General features: G+C 46.4%; 1 protein-coding gene across 2 annotated transcripts in view; it reads right to left on the reverse strand.

Moving 5' to 3' along the window:
• Positions 1–17,359, reverse strand: part of WDR66 (WD repeat domain 66) — an 80,328-nt gene that overhangs the window by 15,675 nt on the left and 47,294 nt on the right. For both annotated transcript variants that reach the window (XM_013982831.2, XM_021074247.1), the window contains exons 16-19: positions 15,025–15,139; positions 13,445–13,608; positions 8,588–8,678; positions 8,223–8,366 (exon numbers count right to left, since the gene is read on the reverse strand). In XM_013982831.2, coding sequence (XP_013838285.2) covers positions 8,223–8,366; positions 8,588–8,678; positions 13,445–13,608; positions 15,025–15,139 — 514 coding nt within the window. The remainder of the gene's footprint in view (positions 1–8,222; positions 8,367–8,587; positions 8,679–13,444; positions 13,609–15,024; positions 15,140–17,359) is intronic.

The raw sequence follows: 17,359 nt of genomic DNA on the forward strand, positions 1-17,359 counted from the left end.
TATGTCACCGAACACTTGTCTGAGTTTTTCTGTAGGATACACTCCTAAAAGCAGATTTGTGGGATCCCAAGATACATGTGTTTAGAAAGTTAAGTGTTTAGCATGGATAGACAACATGGTCCTAACTGTTTAGCACAGGGAACTATATCCAAGCTCCTAGGATAGACCAGGATGGAAAGGAATGTAAGAAGTTCCCTTGTGGCTCAGTGGGTTAAGGATCTGGCATTGTCACTGCAGTGGCCTGGGTTGCTGCTGTAGTTCAGGTTCAATCCAGGGCCCTGGAACTTCCATTTGCCTTGGGCACAGCCAAAAAAAAAGAAGAAGATTGTATATATGTGTATAACTAAGCCACTTTGCTGTACAATAGAAATTAGCACAACATTGTAAATCAACTATATCTTAATAAAAAATAAATACAAAAGTTAAATGATTATTTATTTCTTCTCCAAACCTTCCTAAACAATGCTCAAGTTGCTGAATATACCAAATGCTCAGGGCTACTTGCTATTAACTACGCTGAGGTCAAGTAACAGGGTCAGGGACCTACCTTCTCGTCCTCATTGTCTTTGCAGTCAGATGTACCGGGTGGGCATCCTGCATTCACTCATGTATTCGGTTACCCAGACTTGCTGAGTAGCCATTGTGTGCGCTCTTGCTGGGCACTCACACACCTCTCTGCCAGGAATGGCCTTAATTTACAGAACTAAGCGGTCTCGCTGCAGCTCATTCATTGAAGGAAATTGCCACGAACTTATAACACTCTGCAAAGCTAAACAGCGATGTAGCCACAAGTGACCCAGGAACATGTGTGACACACGGGCCCCGCCCCAACAAGATGTTCCAAAGTCCTGGAGGGAAAAACTACATTTATATAGGCAGACCTCTCTCACACGTGAAATCAGCTATAGAAACCATGACACCTAGGTTTGGGTTCCTTCTATAACATTAGGAGCCCTGCAGATCTTTCTTTTAAAAACGAAGATGGAGTTCCCGTCGTGGCGCAGCGGTTAACGAATCCGACTAGGAACCATGAGGTTGCGGGTTCGGTCCCTGCCCTTGCTCAGTGGGTTAACGATCCGGCATTGCCGTGAGCTGTGGTGTAGGTTGCAGACGCGGCTCGGATCCCGCGTTGCTGTGGCTCTGGCGTAGGCTGGTGGCTACGGCTCCGATTAGACCCCTAGCCTGGGAAACTCCATATGCCGCGGGAGCGGCCCAAGAAATAGCAAAAAAAAAAGACAAAAAAATAAAAAATAAAAAAAATAAATAAATAAAAACGAAGATTTGTGAGAGCAGCCCACCCTGACCACTTGGGCTGTGTTCTGCCCAAGTGCAGCTCTCTGCAAAAGGCAGGAGTGGTTACGAATTCTTTGGGGAGGGTTATATTCCTGTATAATTTGGCTCCAATTTACCACACCGACTAGATTCAAATCCCCAAGGCAGTTAAAATGACGTAAGAAAAATATAAATAAAGTAGAGTCTTGAGGGAGCTGATTTGAATCTCTGTTTCTAAATCTTTTATGTCACCAAGTGTTAAAATACTCTATTAGCCAGGCATACTTCTTCATGCAACTTCGTGGGGGAGGGGGAACAGCTGCATCTTAATAGGAAATGTTTCACTAAGCACGACAGAGCCTGGGTTTAAAAGTTTCAAAGCCCCAAAAACGTTTTTAATGAAAACTGCTATAAATCTGATGAAAACAAGAGATCAAAAAGTTCTCCCCATGGAGCGTGAGATATAAACTAACTCATCAAAGAACAATGTTTGCACATGGATGTGGCCACATCTGGATCAGGGGCCTTCAGAAAACATCTCGAAAGAGTAAATGTATTTTTAAAGCGGGTTAAAAACCCTGGAGTCCATGGGATTTATGAAGACAATGAGTGGGGCACTGAAACTCTCCTTTTCTGCAGTTGGAGGGAGATGCGCACAAGGCGAGTGAGAACACTGCCATAACCATTTGAATCTCTTTTTGTTTTTATGTGGGTAAATAATATTCAATATCACTTGATAACATTTATTGCAGACTAACTTTTTTTTACTGGGCACTTTTTACTCAACAGCAAGAATTTTTTTTTTTTTTTTTTTTTTTTTTTTGTCTACACTCATGGCACCTGGCGTTTCCCGGCCAGAGATTGAACCCTCACCACAGCAGTGACCCAAGAACAGCAGTGACAACACTGGATCCTTACCCTGCTGTGCCACCAGGGAACTCCAGCAAAATTTTGATAGGTAGTTAAGCTTTATTATTTTTTTTGCCAATGATTGGACCACAGGGTCTGCTTTCAATGATTATACTTCCTTACTTCTACAGGAGGCAGAAAAACCCCACTCACTCTGTGCCACCCTCCTTCTTCAGCACTTCATGTGGCAGATGGGTGACGGTCACAAAGACTAAACACCCAGAATTCCCTTATCAACAAAGCAGGATAGCAGAAGACACATTTACATGAACCCAGGGTTTAAAATCAAGAATCCTGGGGGGAGGGATAAATTAGGAGCTTGGGATTAACAGATACACAGTACTATGCATCAAATAGGCCACAAGGACCTACTATATAGCACAGGGAACTCTATGATAACCTATAGAGGAAAATAATCTGAAAAAGAATGGATATGTGTATGTGTATAACGGAGTCCCTTTGCTGTACACCTGAAACTAGCATCAACCATAATCCAGGATAAAGTAAAATTATATTAAAAATGAAAATCCAAAAAATTTTAAAAGATTGAAAAAAAATAAATAATCCTGAATGCCATCAGTTTGATGGTTTTCAGCCATTTACATGAAGTATCTTTAGCAGATGAATCAAGAAAATAAAAAACTGATTTTAGAAAGGGTGCTGTAAACAAGATGCATGGGATCAGAGGAATATTCATCTAAAGGCCTTTTATAATCACACATCCAGAGATGGGGATAGGGTGAAGGAGAGAATAATACTGGATGGTGTTTTTCAGACATTTAATATGTGCCATGTATTGTACTAAGCAGATACTCAATTTTTTTTTTTTTTAAGGGTCGCACCGGTGGCATATGGAAGTTCCCAGGCTAGGGGTCGAATGGGAGCTGTAGCTGTCAGCCTACACCACAGCTCATAGCAACTGTACCAGATCCACTGAGCGAGGCCAGGGATCAAATCTGCATCTTCATGGATGCTAGTCAGGTTAACCACTGAGCCATGACAGGAACTCTGCAGATACTCAATTTAAAAATTAAAAAAAAAAATTTTTGGTCTTTTCTCTTTTTTTTTAGGGCCGCACCCACGGTATATGGAGGTTCCCAGGCTAGGGGTCTCATCGGAGCTGTAGCCACCAGCCTACACCACAGCCACAGCAACGCCAGATCCAAGCCATGTCTACGACCTACACCAGAGCTCACGGCAACGCCGGATCCTTAACCCACTGAGGGAGGCCAGGGATTGAACCCTCAACCACATGATTCCTAGTCAGATTTGTTTCCGCTGCGCCATGACAGGAACTCCAAAAAAAATTTTTTTTTTTTAGGGCCGCGCCACGGCATATAGAAGTTCCCAGACTAGGGGTCAAATCAGAGCTGCAGGATCCTTAACCCACTGAGCAGGCCAGGGATCGAACCCACATCTTCATGGATACTATTGGGGTTCATTTCTGCTGAACCACGACAGGAACTCCAGATACTCATTTAATTTTCACCATCATTCCAGGAGGGGGCACTAGTATTATTTTCATTTTATAGATGAGGAAACTGAGACTTGGAGAGATTCAGAAACCTGACCAAGCCTCAACAGCTGGCAGGTAGTTACAGTCAGGAGCCAAGCCCAGGGCCACCTGACCCAGGAGCCTATGCTGCCAGCTGCTACCTGGTGCTGCCTCCTCGTAGGATGGCTTGGATCTGCAGCCATTGGAGAGGCTCCTGAATGCATACAGGAGATGTGAGATATGTGGCCCTTGATGGCATTTTGGTGGCTTTCATATGGATGTGATCCTCAGGTACCACAGGGTCAATGAGTCTGTGTGGCATCATGGAGGAGCATCTTCCCCTGGCTGGATTACCAGGTAAGGGGCAAAATGGAAAATGCAGATTCTCAGGCCCTATGCTTGGAAATTCTGATTAACTAGATCTGGGATTGGGTCCAGGAACCGGAATCTGATTTTTTTTCTTTGCTTTTTTGTTTTTGGCCATACCCATGGCATGTGGAAGTTCCCAGGGCCAGGGATCATACACTGCAGTGACAACGTTGGCTCCTTAACCCACTGAGCCACAAGGGAGATCCCAGGAATCTGATTTTTTTTTTTTTGTCTTTTCTAGGGCCGCTCCCACGGCATATGGAGGTTCCCAGGCTAGGCATCGTTGAATCAGAGCTGTAGCCACCGGCCTAAGCCAGAGCCACAGCAATGCAGGATCCGAGCCGAGTCTGCAACCTACACCACAGCTCACAGCAACGCCAGATCCTTAACCCAATGAGCAAGGCCAGGGATCGAACCCGCAACCTCATGGTTCCTAGTCAGATTCATTAATCACTGCGCCACAACGGGAACTCCAAGAATCTGATTTTTTCAGCAAATGCTCTAGGTAATTCTGATGTAGCTTGCCAGTTTGGGAAACAATGTTCTAAGGAACACACTTTAGAAATACACCTCTGAGGAACACTTTTACATGGGTTGCACAAACTCTCTCAATAGTTGCTTCCATTTCTTACCATGTACTTTTACAAAACGCACATTGGCCGCAAGATCTTTTGGGGAGTTAAATGTATCCCTGGTAGGCTTTTTTGTTTGCTTGTTTTTTGGCCACCTTGTGGCATATGGAGTTCCAAACTTGCATCCTGGCGCTGCAGAGATGCTGCCAAGCCCATTGTGCCATAGCAGGAACTCCTCCCTGGTGTTTTAAGGTTCCCACTCAAGACTCAGCATGGGTTGATGGGCTCTGAGACCTCATTTCTTCATATGCTATGTGGAAAATAAAATTCACCTTCCAGTCATACTCAGAGCACCAAAACAAGGTGATTCTGGGTCGTCCACTCTCCAGTGACTGATTTCAGAGAAAGGACTGAGACCACAGCTCATATCACTAGAATGTGCTCAGATACATGATGTAAACATCAAATTTTTTCTTGCTTTTTGGCTGCACCTGTGACATGCAGAAGTTCCATGGGCCAGGGACTGAACCCAAGCCATAGCAGGGACAATGCCAAGTCTTTATCGGCTAGGCTGCCAGGGAACTCCTGAATATCAAGTCTTAACTGGGTTTCAAGGAGTAATGTATGTTTGATGGTGAGCTGTAAAATATGACATTTTTGGAAAGCTATTTTGCAACAGGGCCCTAAAGTTCATATTCTCTGACCCAGTATTTCTATTTCTAGGACTCTACCCCCAGGAAAATAATCAGAGAAGTACACAAAAACCATATGGAGAGATGCTCATCACAGCCATGTCCCTGACAGACGAGATAACAACCTACATGTCCGACAACTAGAGATGGTTCAATTAAACATACGGCCTTTAGAAAGCATGTTGTCTACATCAAACTAAAAAGCTTCTGCACAGCAAGAGAAACAATCAACAAAATGAAAAAGCAACCTAGGGCATGGGGGAAAATTTGCAAACCACATATCTGAAACACGGTTAATATCCAAAATATATAAGGAACTCACAATCAGTAGCAAAAAAAAAAAACCAAATAACCCCTTTAGAATGGGCAAAAAAGACCTGAATAGACATTTTTCTCAAGAAGGTCTTCAAATGACTGACAAGTACATGAAAAGATGCTCAACGTCATTAACCATCAGGGGAATGCAAATCAAAACCACAGTGAGCTATCGCCTCAACACCTGCCAGAATAGCTTTTATTCAACAAATAAGAGAAAACAACTACTCACAAGGAGTCCAAGAAAAGGGAATTCTTGGAGTTCCCATTATGGCTCAGCAGTAATGAACCCGACTGTGCCATGGGTGTGGCCCTAAAAAGCAAAAAAAGCAAAAAAGAAAAGAGAATTCCTGTGCCTTGTTTTTTGTTTGTTTGTTTTTTAATATATAGAACTCACTTTTTTTTTTTTTTGGCTTTTTAGGGCTGCACTTGCGGCATTTGGAGGTTCCCAGGCTAGAGGTCCAACCAGAGCCACAGGTCCCGGCCTATGCCACAGCCACAGCAACGTCAGGTCTGAGCTGAGTCTGTGACCTACACCACAGCTCATGACAACGCAGATCTCTAACTCACTGAGCCAACCCAGGGATTGAACCCACGACCTCATGGTCAGCTTTGTTTCTGCTGCACCAAGATGGGAAATCCCTCTTGTGCCTTGTTGGTGGGAATTGATAAAGAAAATGTAAGTTGTGTCTAATGGAATAATGGAATAATATCAGAATAGTTTTCAGCCATAAAGAAGGAAATTCTGCCATTTCTGACAAGGATGAAACCTGAGGGCATTATGCTAAGTGAGACAAGTCAGAAAAAGGCAAATATTGTGTGATCTCACTTGTATGTAGAATCTAAAAAAATCAAACTCAGAAAACAGGTTGCCAGAGGCAGGGCACGGGGAGTGGGAGAAGAGGGTGAAAAGTGGTCAAAGGGTACAAACTCCTAGTTATAAGATAAACAAGTCCTGGGGACTCTAGTTAACAACATAGTACTGTATTTCTGAAGGTTCCTAAGATAGTAGATTATTAAAGTTCTCACTATATACACAAAATTGTAACATCTGTGATGTGACAGATATGTTAACTAACCCTACCGTGGAAATCATTTTGCGATATATACATATAAAATCACTATATTGAATACTTAAATGTATATAATATTACTGTACACAACAAAGCTGGGGGGAAAAAAGCCTATTATCAAGGAATTTTCACCAAATGCTCACAAAACAAGTTACTGAGAATGTTGCTACGTGCACATACATGTACATACACACACTGTAAAATGTTGAGATATATACTGATATATACCTACATACACCATAAAACAATAACTCTTTGCTTAAAAATACATATCTTTATGCATATATGAAACAATAGAAGGAAGTCCACCAAAATGTTAATAATGAATAACTCTGAGTAATTACTATTGTCTTCTTTACAGGTCTATTTTTTAAATCAAAGTTATAAAACTAAGATAGAACCTTTATAAATCAAGTTTTCAGAGACTTGTTAATGAAACGGGAAATGCGCATGATATAGTATCAAGTGAAAACATAGGATAAAAATATATACTCAATATGGTACCCATTATTTAAAGATTAAATATATGTGTGTGTGTGTATATATATATGTACACACACACACACACACACACACACACATATAAATCCAGAAAGATTGTTGAGTCTGCATAGTGGGATTATGAGTAATTATTTCCTTCATTCCACTTCTGTATCTTTTCTAAACTTTCTACAATGAGGATGTGGTAGCATTTCAGGTCAGAAAGAAAACCCAATCAGCTTCATTTTAAGCCACACTTTCCGAGAGGACCATTTCCTCTGGTTCCTATTTGGAGCCCCTTAAGAGTTGGGGATGTTCTATGGGGCACTGAGGATTGCGTGGCTGCGGCCCCTGAGCCCCACAGCCCAGGATGGGCACCACCACACAAAGACAGCCTTTTCACACAATCCACGTAAATAGGAGTGACTCAGGGAAATAATCCTAACAGCAAGTGTTTACTGAGCTCTTCCTACCTGCCCTGTTCTGTGCCAAGCAATTTGTGGGCATCACTTTTTTTTTTTTCTTTTTAGGGCCACACCTGCAGCATATGGAAATTTCTGGGCTAGGGGTTAAGTTGGAGCTGCAGCCACAGCAATGCCGGATCCAAGCCGCGTCTGCGACCTACACCACAGCTCATGGGAACACCGGATCCTTAACCCCCTGAGCGAGGCCAGGGATTGAACCAGCAACCTCATGGATCCTAGTCGAGTTTGTTAACCCCTGAGCCACGACAGGAATTCCCAGGCATCTCCTTTTTGAAACAAATGAGGTTGGTCCTTGCCCAGGGAGGGGCTGTCTAATTCAGAACCCATGCTCTCACCAACATTAAACTCTGATAATGAATTTGTCTTTTAGGAATATCCTGACAATAAGTCTGATTCTAAGGCATGCATCTGCTAGGCCCAGAAGCCTCCTTTCTGATGCATTTGTGTAAGAATAATGTTAAATTTTTACTTCAACTTATAATGATTGCTCCCAGAGGTCATTTTTTTTTTTTTTAATAAATAACACATCCCACTGCTGTTCTTGTTTTTGTTCTCCCTACCTTCTCTTCCGATGGGTAAAAGCCAATTGCTCTCATGACAAAAGGAAGCTCGGACAGGCAAATGTGTTCCGACACCTTTCTGGTCTCCATTGTATCGATACCTTGACTACGGAGCTGAGAATAGTAGAAATAGTCTTCCAGCTCCTACGTGGAAAGAAAGCGGAAGGACAGCACACGTTTTGGCTTAACTCTGAAGCAGCCATTAAGACCTCAAGGACATTTTCTAGAAAGTCCATTTTGAGCTCAGTGGGGAAAAGAGCTTTGAAGAAAAGTAAGAAGGTTAACTTCGGGGCACATTTGTTTCACAAATTTAACTAGACGTTTACTAGACGTTACCGGGAAGTGTTTACTCGGAGGACAATTACCCTGTAGAATTTTCCTTCCCTGCCACCAGCCACCAGACCATAGAACGGGGTCAGGTCTTCACCCCCAAGAGAAACTGCAGCCTCCAGGGCACTGGGAAGATAACAGAAACACCACGATTAGGAAGCGCTCAGGCGGGAGTTGGGGGCTGCGGGCCTCTGAAGGGTCTGACAGCCTGGATGCAATTAGGGTCTTGGTAAACTTGTTAGGCATATTCCCTCCAAAATGAAGCAGAAAATGGAAATTTCAATTTCACATGTGGCACCTGGCAGTACAGGGCGCCCACCTTAATGGTGGTGACATTCTCCCGCAGGGGCAGGGCAGGCGCTTAGCAGTTGGTCTGCAATCTTTCAGGAAAGCCTCTCTCGAGAGGGAATGGGCTCCTGTGTGCTGAACCCACAGCACCCCTCCACACACGCACACACCTCCCCCTCCCCCTAAAGAGCGGCTCTGCCATAACTCTAGATCCACGTGTGACCGGAGCCAGAACGGGATTCAGCACAGGTGGACGGCCAGCACTAATTGCCTCCATCAAAACTCAGGAGGCCGCAAGGGATCCATGCCAGTCAGATAAAAATAACCCTCTGCTCTCTAACACAGGGTCAGATCTTCCAAAAATAGGCCCTTTCAATAGTAAGAAAACCTACTTTTTGTACAACACTGACTTTGCCTCATACCAAATGCTAATGGTACGAAATCATTTTAATAATCCACTAACTGGATTTCTGCTAATGAGACGATTAGCCTCTTTGTACGGTTACTAAGACCCTCTGTGTAGACGTCGGCGGAGAAGTGGTTACACACTCAGAATCTGGAATCAGAGACATGCGTGCGAGTCCCTGGCTCTGCCACTTGCAGGTGGTGTGATGGCGGGCAAGTGACCTAACCATTCTGGGCCTTAGTTTCCTCATATGTAAAGTGGGAATAATTACAGGGTCTGCCTCTAAGGGTTGTGGTGAAAATTAAATAAGTGAATGTACATAAAGGATCTGACATGAAGCCCTTTATTTTTCTCCTGTGATGAATCTTTGCTGAGGTATGGGGTTGAATCAGAAAGACCCAGATGTGAATCCTGACCCCACCACCTTATTGCATTGCTGAGGCGGGTCACTGAACCCCTTGGAGCTAGTTTCCAGATCTGTACAAGGGGAAACCAACAGTCTCCCCCGCCCCCGTCACAGGATGGCTGCACAGACAGCACTAGGCTCAGGCCCTGGCCCAGGGTTACCGTTCCTGTCGAACTGGGTACTGACGTGCACCCACACCTCTCCTGCAAGAGGCAGCCTCAGTCCTCTTGCCAGGGCCCTGCACGAGCCCCACCCAGGCAGGCTGCCTGAGGTCCGAGGGGCTGGTTACTTTCTGGGCCTGGCATCCAGGGGGCCTGAGACCCGTCTCCAGCAGGGGGAGCCTTCACCTGGTTTTGTTGCTGACATCAGCCACCGAGGCAGGTGCCTGGCTGAGGAGGAGCCCTCTCTGTAGCCTCTGGGCCAGGCCCAGGCCCAATCCAGACAGGCCCTGTGGGCAGTGAGGCCACTGTTGGCCATGGGGTTCTGGAGTAGGACAAGGTAATGGCCAGAAATGACAAGGAGGAGCTTGTCACCAGCAGGAACGCCCCCAAGGGACAGGCTGGCAGAGCTCTGGGATTCTTGGGGAACCGCCCTCTGTGGTCAGGACTGCACTACGTTCCCTACTTCCTGGCCACTGTCAGCTGACCTGAGAGAGCCAGGAGGACAGGACAGGACGGGGCAGGGGGAAGCCTCCCTCTCTGTGGTGTGAAATCTGGGGACCGTCAGGGCCTATGTTCCTGCTAGTGTGTAAATCCAGCTCTGCAGAAGATGCAGGCGACAGCAGAGGTGAGCAAAGAGTGAAGGCAGAGCCTGGGCTCCCAGGGACCCACTCATAACTCCCCCTTTCTACCTAAATTGGGTTCTAACACTTGCCACAAAAAGGAGGTCACTGGAGGAGTTCCCATTGTAGCTCAGTGGTAACTGACCCAACTAGTATCCATGAGGACACAAGTTCAGTCCCTGGCCTTGCTCAGTGGGTTAAGGATCTGGCCTTGCCATGAGCTACAGTGTAGGTCACAGACATGGCTCGGATCTGGTGTTGCTGTGGTTGTGGTGTAGGCTGGCAGCCGCAGCTCCAGTTCAGCCCTTAGCTTGGGAACTTTCACAGGCCAAAGGTGAGGCCCTAAAAAGACCAAAAAAAAAAAAAAAAGTCTCTGGGGCATAAGAGAGAAGTATATTTATTGAAAACCTACTATGTGTCCATCTAGTATGTGTACTGAATATATTCAGTACTTTGAGGAATTTTGGAAGCAGAGCTGCAACCAGCACATAGCAAGTGCTCAGTAACTGCTTCCTGAGGAAGAGGAGAGGGAGGGGGAGGAGGAGGAAGGAGAGGAGAAGGAGGCGGAGGAGAGAGGAGAAACAGCAATGACAGAAATCACTATCCTCAAAATAGCTCCAAACACAGTGAAGATATCCCCGTTTAACAGATGGAGAAGAAGTTCCCGTTGTGGCTCAGCGGAAATGAAACCCGACTAGTATCCATGAGGATGTGGGTTCGATCCCTGGCCTTGCTCAGTGGGTTAAGGATCCAGTGTTGCCATGAGCTGTGGTGTAGGTTGCAGATGAGGCTCAGATCTGGCGTTGCTGTGGCTGTGGTGTAGGCCAGGGGCTACAGCTCCAATTCGACCCCTAGCCTGGGAACCTCCATATGCCTCGGGTGTGGCTCTAAAGAAAAAAAAAAAGATGGAGAAACTGAGGCTCAGGGAAGGAAAGGGACCCACCTCAGGTCAGACAGCACGTCGTAGGAGGGGTGGGATTTGAATCCAGGTCTTCCTGCAAGGCACCAGGAGCACAGGTGGGTTTGAGGTGGAGCATAAAAGTGGGGGTTTTAAAACAAATGCCAGGCAAGGAGAGAAAAAGGGTGGCCTGCCAGCCAAGATGGGGGGAAGGGAGCGTACGTGCAGGGGGACTCTGGGGGAAAGGCGAAGGGAGGGGGTCTCCCGGGGAAGCTGGAGATGCTGCGATGATAGTCCGGAGGCCCAAGAGTGCGCTGATTAAGACGATGTGAACGCGAGAGGATTTATCCTCTTTATCTCACCCTGCAACCTGACATCCGTAGATCTGGTAGGGGATTTTGTTTGTTTACTTGTTTAGGGTTTTTACATTTCTTCCCATTAGAGAAGCACTGAACATATTAAAACACCAGAAGCAGCAATGAAGTGCTAATTAGTTTATAATGATTCTTTGTCCCCACAACAGATTAAATTGAAATTCTCAGGCGCCTGGACTCTGGCCAGGCACAGGAAAGCTATTGCAAAGTGGCTCCTTTTTCTTTTTTCTTTCTTTCTTTTTTTTTTTTTAATCTCTACCATTACAGATCCCAAAATGATTGAGAAGAGGACAAAAATTTAAAAAGGAAGATTCTGTTCTCCCACCAGGGTGTTGCCTGACCCCATCAGTCTAGGTGACAGGCTAGTGTTAAGTAGCTCATTCCGTGGACACAATCAGTGGTTCTCATCAAGGGGAGAGCTCACCTCCAGCTTCTAAATTCCCGAGATCTGCCCTCTTGGGTGAAGGCACAGGTGAAGGTCACAGTTGCAACTACAATCTCAAACCACCATGGTTCCAAAGCGGATTTACCTGGCTGTCCCTGCTCCTGCTCAGGTTAAGGGGAGAAGCTGCGATGTCCGCCATAAAAGAAAGATGTGCGCTTGGCAGAGAGTAGAGCCATGAATCAAGTTTGCTCTTAGGAAGGAAAGTGCCTCTGCTCCTTAGGAAGGAAGGAGCTGTTCTGCCCCAGCTCCTCGAGGGGGCTGTCTGAGAGGGAGGGGCTTGGAGATGGTCAGGGTAAGGAACTGGATCCGCCCCGTGGCTGAGTACTAAATCTGGAGATATGAGTGGATCACCATAGTGGTCCCCTCCTTTTTAATCTTTTTTCAGGGCCACCCCCACAGCATATGTAAGTTCCCAGGCTAGGGGTCAAATTGGAGCCGTTGATGCCGGCTTACACCACAGCCACAGCCACAGCAATGCCAGATCCAAGCCGAGTTTGCAACCTATACCAGAGCTCATGGCAACACTGGATCCTTAACCCACTGAGTGAAACCAGGGACTGAACCTGCATCCTCATGGATATGGGTCTTAACCCACTGAGCCGTAACAGGAACTCCCAGGAAATTGTTAATTTACTGAGTCCTGTCCTGTGTGCTTTACATATATTAACCTACCTGATCCTATAAAAGTCCCTACTACTACCCCATATATCCCCATTTCACGGCCAAGGACTCTAAAGATCAGAGATGCTAAGAAACCTGTCCTAGGACCCAGAGCCAGCAGGGAGTAGGCTTTAGATTCGAACCCATGTCTCTTTGACCTCAAAGCTTGTGTCTCTCTGATGCTCAACTGTGGAGTCTCCAGCCTCCCCTGGGCAGAGATTCTCAGCTGGGGCGGTGGGGGTAGGTCTGAGAAGAGCAGACTGAAAATACACTCTTCAAATAATACCATTTCTGTAATACATACTTTGGGAATTGGGGCTAGATCTTTCTAGCTGGTGCGGGTTTGCAGGTGACAGAATGAGAAGTGTTTCAGGGGCATGGGTGCCCGTGCTGGCATCACACTGCTTCACCTGCAAATACTGCCAGCCCCTGAGATGGAAGGGTGACCTCTGTCTGCACACGACATGCACAGGTGTCTCCAGGAGCACCTGAGTCTGGGCTGTCTCTGTAACCGCAGGCACAGGGCTGGGCATGTCATGGGAATTAACATCTGTCTGCTGTTGCTGAGTTAAAGAAGGGGGGTCTACACTGGATGCCTTCCTTTTGGGGTCAAGCCACTCACCACGTCACCTACCTTAAGTTGATTTCCCACTGCACCACCGACCGGTCCAGCCCCCCTGCTGTGAAGGCATAGCGGCCATCGTAGGAGAGGGTCAGCCCAGCCACGCCACTCGGGTGGCATATAAGAGCAGATGTCTTGTGTGGATTGCCATCAACTGGTAAGATCTGAAGTCCAACCTAGGAAGGAAGATGGAACTCGATATTCAGTCTCAGATAATTGGGCCCCAGGCTGGGCTTGGCATGGTCACCTGTCACCTCCAGATCTGCTTATGGGAAGGACCTGTTTCTGGAACCAGCCTTCTCAGTGTGGGAGCCAAATTTCACGTGGCTAGGGGTCCACACACACTGACCCCTACAGGCTGGTCCCCTGGGAGAGGGACACTAGGAACACAGAAAGGAAGCTTTCCTCTGATTTTTATTTTAAAAACAGCTACACTTGCAGCATATGGGAAATCCCAGGTGTGGGGGTCAAATAGGAGCTGCAGCTGCTGGCCTATGCCACAGCCACAGCAACCCTGAATCCAAGCCACATTTGCAACCTACATGGCAGCTTGCAGCAATACAGGATCCTTAATCCACCAAGTGAGGACAAGGATCAAACCCACAACTTCATGGATACACACTGGGTTCTTAACCCACTGAGCCACAGTGGGAACTCCTCCTCCGATCTTCATGGTCAGATGACCAGGCTTTTCCAGGATAATTTTACGCTTTTCTTTTTTTTCTTTTTTCTTTTTTTTTTTTTTTTTTTGGTCTTTTCTAGGGCCGCACCCGCAGCATATGGAAGTTCCCAGGCTAGGGGTCTAATCAGAGCTGCAGCTGCTGGCCTATACCACAGCCACAGTAACACCAGATCCAAGCTGCATGTACAGCCTACACCACAATTCATGGCAATGCTGGATCCTTAACCCACTGAGCAAGGCCAGGGATTGGCCCACAACCCCATGGTTCCTAGTCGGATTCGTTAACCACTGTGCCACAATAGGAACTCCACGCTTTTCAATATAGACTACTCACTAAGTGTGCAACTAAATGTAACTAACTTTAATGTCTTTATTTTCTATTTTTTTTTTTTAATTTATGGCCACACCTATGGCATATGAAAGTTCCGAGGCTAGGGGTCAAATTGGAGCAGTAGCTGCCGGCCTACACCACAGCCACTTGGGATCTGAGCCACATCTTTGACCTACACCACACCACATGGCAACGCCAGATCCTTAACCCACTGAATAAGGCCAGGGATCAAACCCACTTCCTCGTGGATCCTAGTCAGGTTTGTTACTGCTGAGCCATGATGGGAACTCCTTGTATGTCTGAATAAGGTCTTTCCTTGTAAAGAAATCAGAAAGGAAAAATCCTTTGGTGAACCATGGGTCTTTGGGGAGTACAGAAAATAAGGTAGCTCTGATTGGAAATACCTCCTGAGAGTCATTCTTACGCATTTATGGCCATTTTCATTACCACCAAGGACCAGGGTGGGAGTGGCAGGCTTGGCTGTGAAAGCAAGCACTAATGAGTCTTGTAACACCCAGGACTGGCCACTGCTCCAAACACAGAGCCATCTCACAGAGGTTGAGAGCAGAGGGCTGGTACCTTGTCCCTGTTAATAAACACCAGGTAGCGTTTCTGCAGCTCTGTAGCGGTTTTCACCGGGAGGATCTGTATCTGCTCGATGGGAGAGCCGTACACTGGTCCAAGAAGTGTCTTTCTAAAAGAGAAAAGAGAAACATTTTTTAAATTCCACAAACCTGAATGCAGGTTTTAAGAGTTACCCCCTTTCATGATGCCCTATATTTTTTAATTTTTTTAATTAAAAATGTTTTATTTATTTATTTTTTTCTTTTTAGGGCCCCCTGAGGCATACAGAAGTTCCCGGACTAGGGGTCGATTTGGAGCTGTCACTGCCGGCCTACAACACAGTCACAGCCACATGGGATCTGAGTCACATCTGCAACCTACACCACAGCTCACAGCAACACCGGATCCTTAATCCACTGAGTGAGGCCAGGGATCAAACCCACATCCTCATGGACACTCTGTTGGGTTCTTAACCTGCTGAGCCACAATGGGAATTTCTGCCCTCTATGTTTTAAATTCTGAATTTCCTGTCTTGCCACTCAGCAAGCCCATCACAGGAATCTCTCTCAGCTGCTAACAATGGCCATAAATAAGGAGCAACAGCTCCAAACAGCAAAGGCTCTGGGGAAACTGCTTGTGAGGAACACTTCTTGAGGCCACAGCTCTGACTCCTCATGCCTCACAAACATGCCCGTGAACAAGGGATGGGAAGACTGTTAGAAAGAGCCAGGCACGGGCAGGAAAACACCCCGATCCCATAGCACCAGGTCATGAGGACAGGACACCGTCCGGTGTCCAGCCATCCGACACTGGGTCTGAGAGCAACACACGGGTTCCCCCTGAAAAACCATCTGTGACTCCAACAGTAATAAATCATGTCCCCATGACTGTCAGACCTCTGAATTCAGACTCTTACACTAATTAAGAATCGGATCTGGGGGGAAGCTGCCACTCGTGACCTCCATCCTGGAGCTGGATTTTCCAAGAAGCTGGCAGAACATGAGTTTCAGGAGCACACCCAACACACACACACACAGGCACCTTCTGAAGGAGGAGCCCTAGCTGTTTTTATTCTTCATTACATATCTTTAAAAGAGAGAGAGAGAGAGAGGAGCTGAATGCACTTCACACCCCACAAAACCTGGGTCTGCCCTGGTGAGGCTGGGAGTTACTTCATCTTACGACATTTCAAGGATGTGTTTTCTCCCTGTGGCCCCTGCACCCAGCCCCTCGTGTCTTTCTTGAGCACCTCTCTGTGCCAGGCGCTATGTGAGAGGCTCGGGACTCAGAAAGAAATGACTGAGACTTGGTTGCTGCCACTGAGCTCACAGCCCTGCAGGGAAGAGAGAGGCAGAAGCACGGTGAGGGGAGGGCCTGCGCAGAGAAGGGGGAAGAGCGCTCAAAAGACACCAGAGCTGAGCCTGGAAAGACAGAGAAAACTATGGAGGTGATGGAACACAGGCAGTGGGAGCAGGAGGTCAAAGGTATGGGATGTGGGGCCTACTGCTTGAAAACTGCAAGAACGGGAAGGGAGTTGGGGTGGAGGGGGCTGACACCAAGGAAGGGAGCAGGGGCAGCTCTGAAGGCAGATGTGGCTGCGACCGCCGGGCTGCAGGATGCAGAAGCATGTCAGACTGGATGAGCCATGTTCAAGGTTTACATGCACGGAGAATTGGGTGAGATGTTTAAAAACACTAAAATGACCAGATGGTAGACAGTGCATCAGCTAGTTATAAGTCACCCACATCTAATCACTCAAACAGAAGTGTTTAAGGCCCTTCCGCAAAATCACTAAGTGAGCAGAGGCAGGGAAGAGGATGGTTAAGAGCACAGACTGGTTTGAATCCCATCTCTGACCCTAAAAAATTAGGAGCAAGTTGTAGAGATACTGGAACCTTCATCTATTGCTGGCGAGAATGGAAAGTGGTGCCCTGGAAAACTGTCTAGTGGTTCCACAAATGGTTAAATATATAGCTACCATGTGATCCAGCAATTCCACTCCTAGGTCTGTATCCAAGAGAGACTTATGTCTACATAGAAATCTATGCACAAATGTTCATTATTAGCCCAAAAGTAGAGACAACCCAAATGATAACTGATGGATGCATAAACAAAAATGTCGTCTATCTGCAGGGCGGAATATTATCTAGCCATTAAAAGGAATGAAGTATTAACGCAGACTACAAGGTTGAACCTTGAAAACATGATGCTTAAGAAACCAGGCACCAAAAGTCACATATTATATGATTCCATTTTTAGGAAATGTCCGTAAGAGACAAATCCATAGAGACAGAAAGTAGACTGCTCATTGCCAGGGGTGAGACAGTGGGAGGTCAGGGGAGAAAGGAAG

This window comes from Sus scrofa, chromosome 14, assembly GCF_000003025.6.
Source record: "Sus scrofa isolate TJ Tabasco breed Duroc chromosome 14, Sscrofa11.1, whole genome shotgun sequence".
Taxonomy (NCBI): domain Eukaryota; kingdom Metazoa; phylum Chordata; class Mammalia; order Artiodactyla; family Suidae; genus Sus; species Sus scrofa.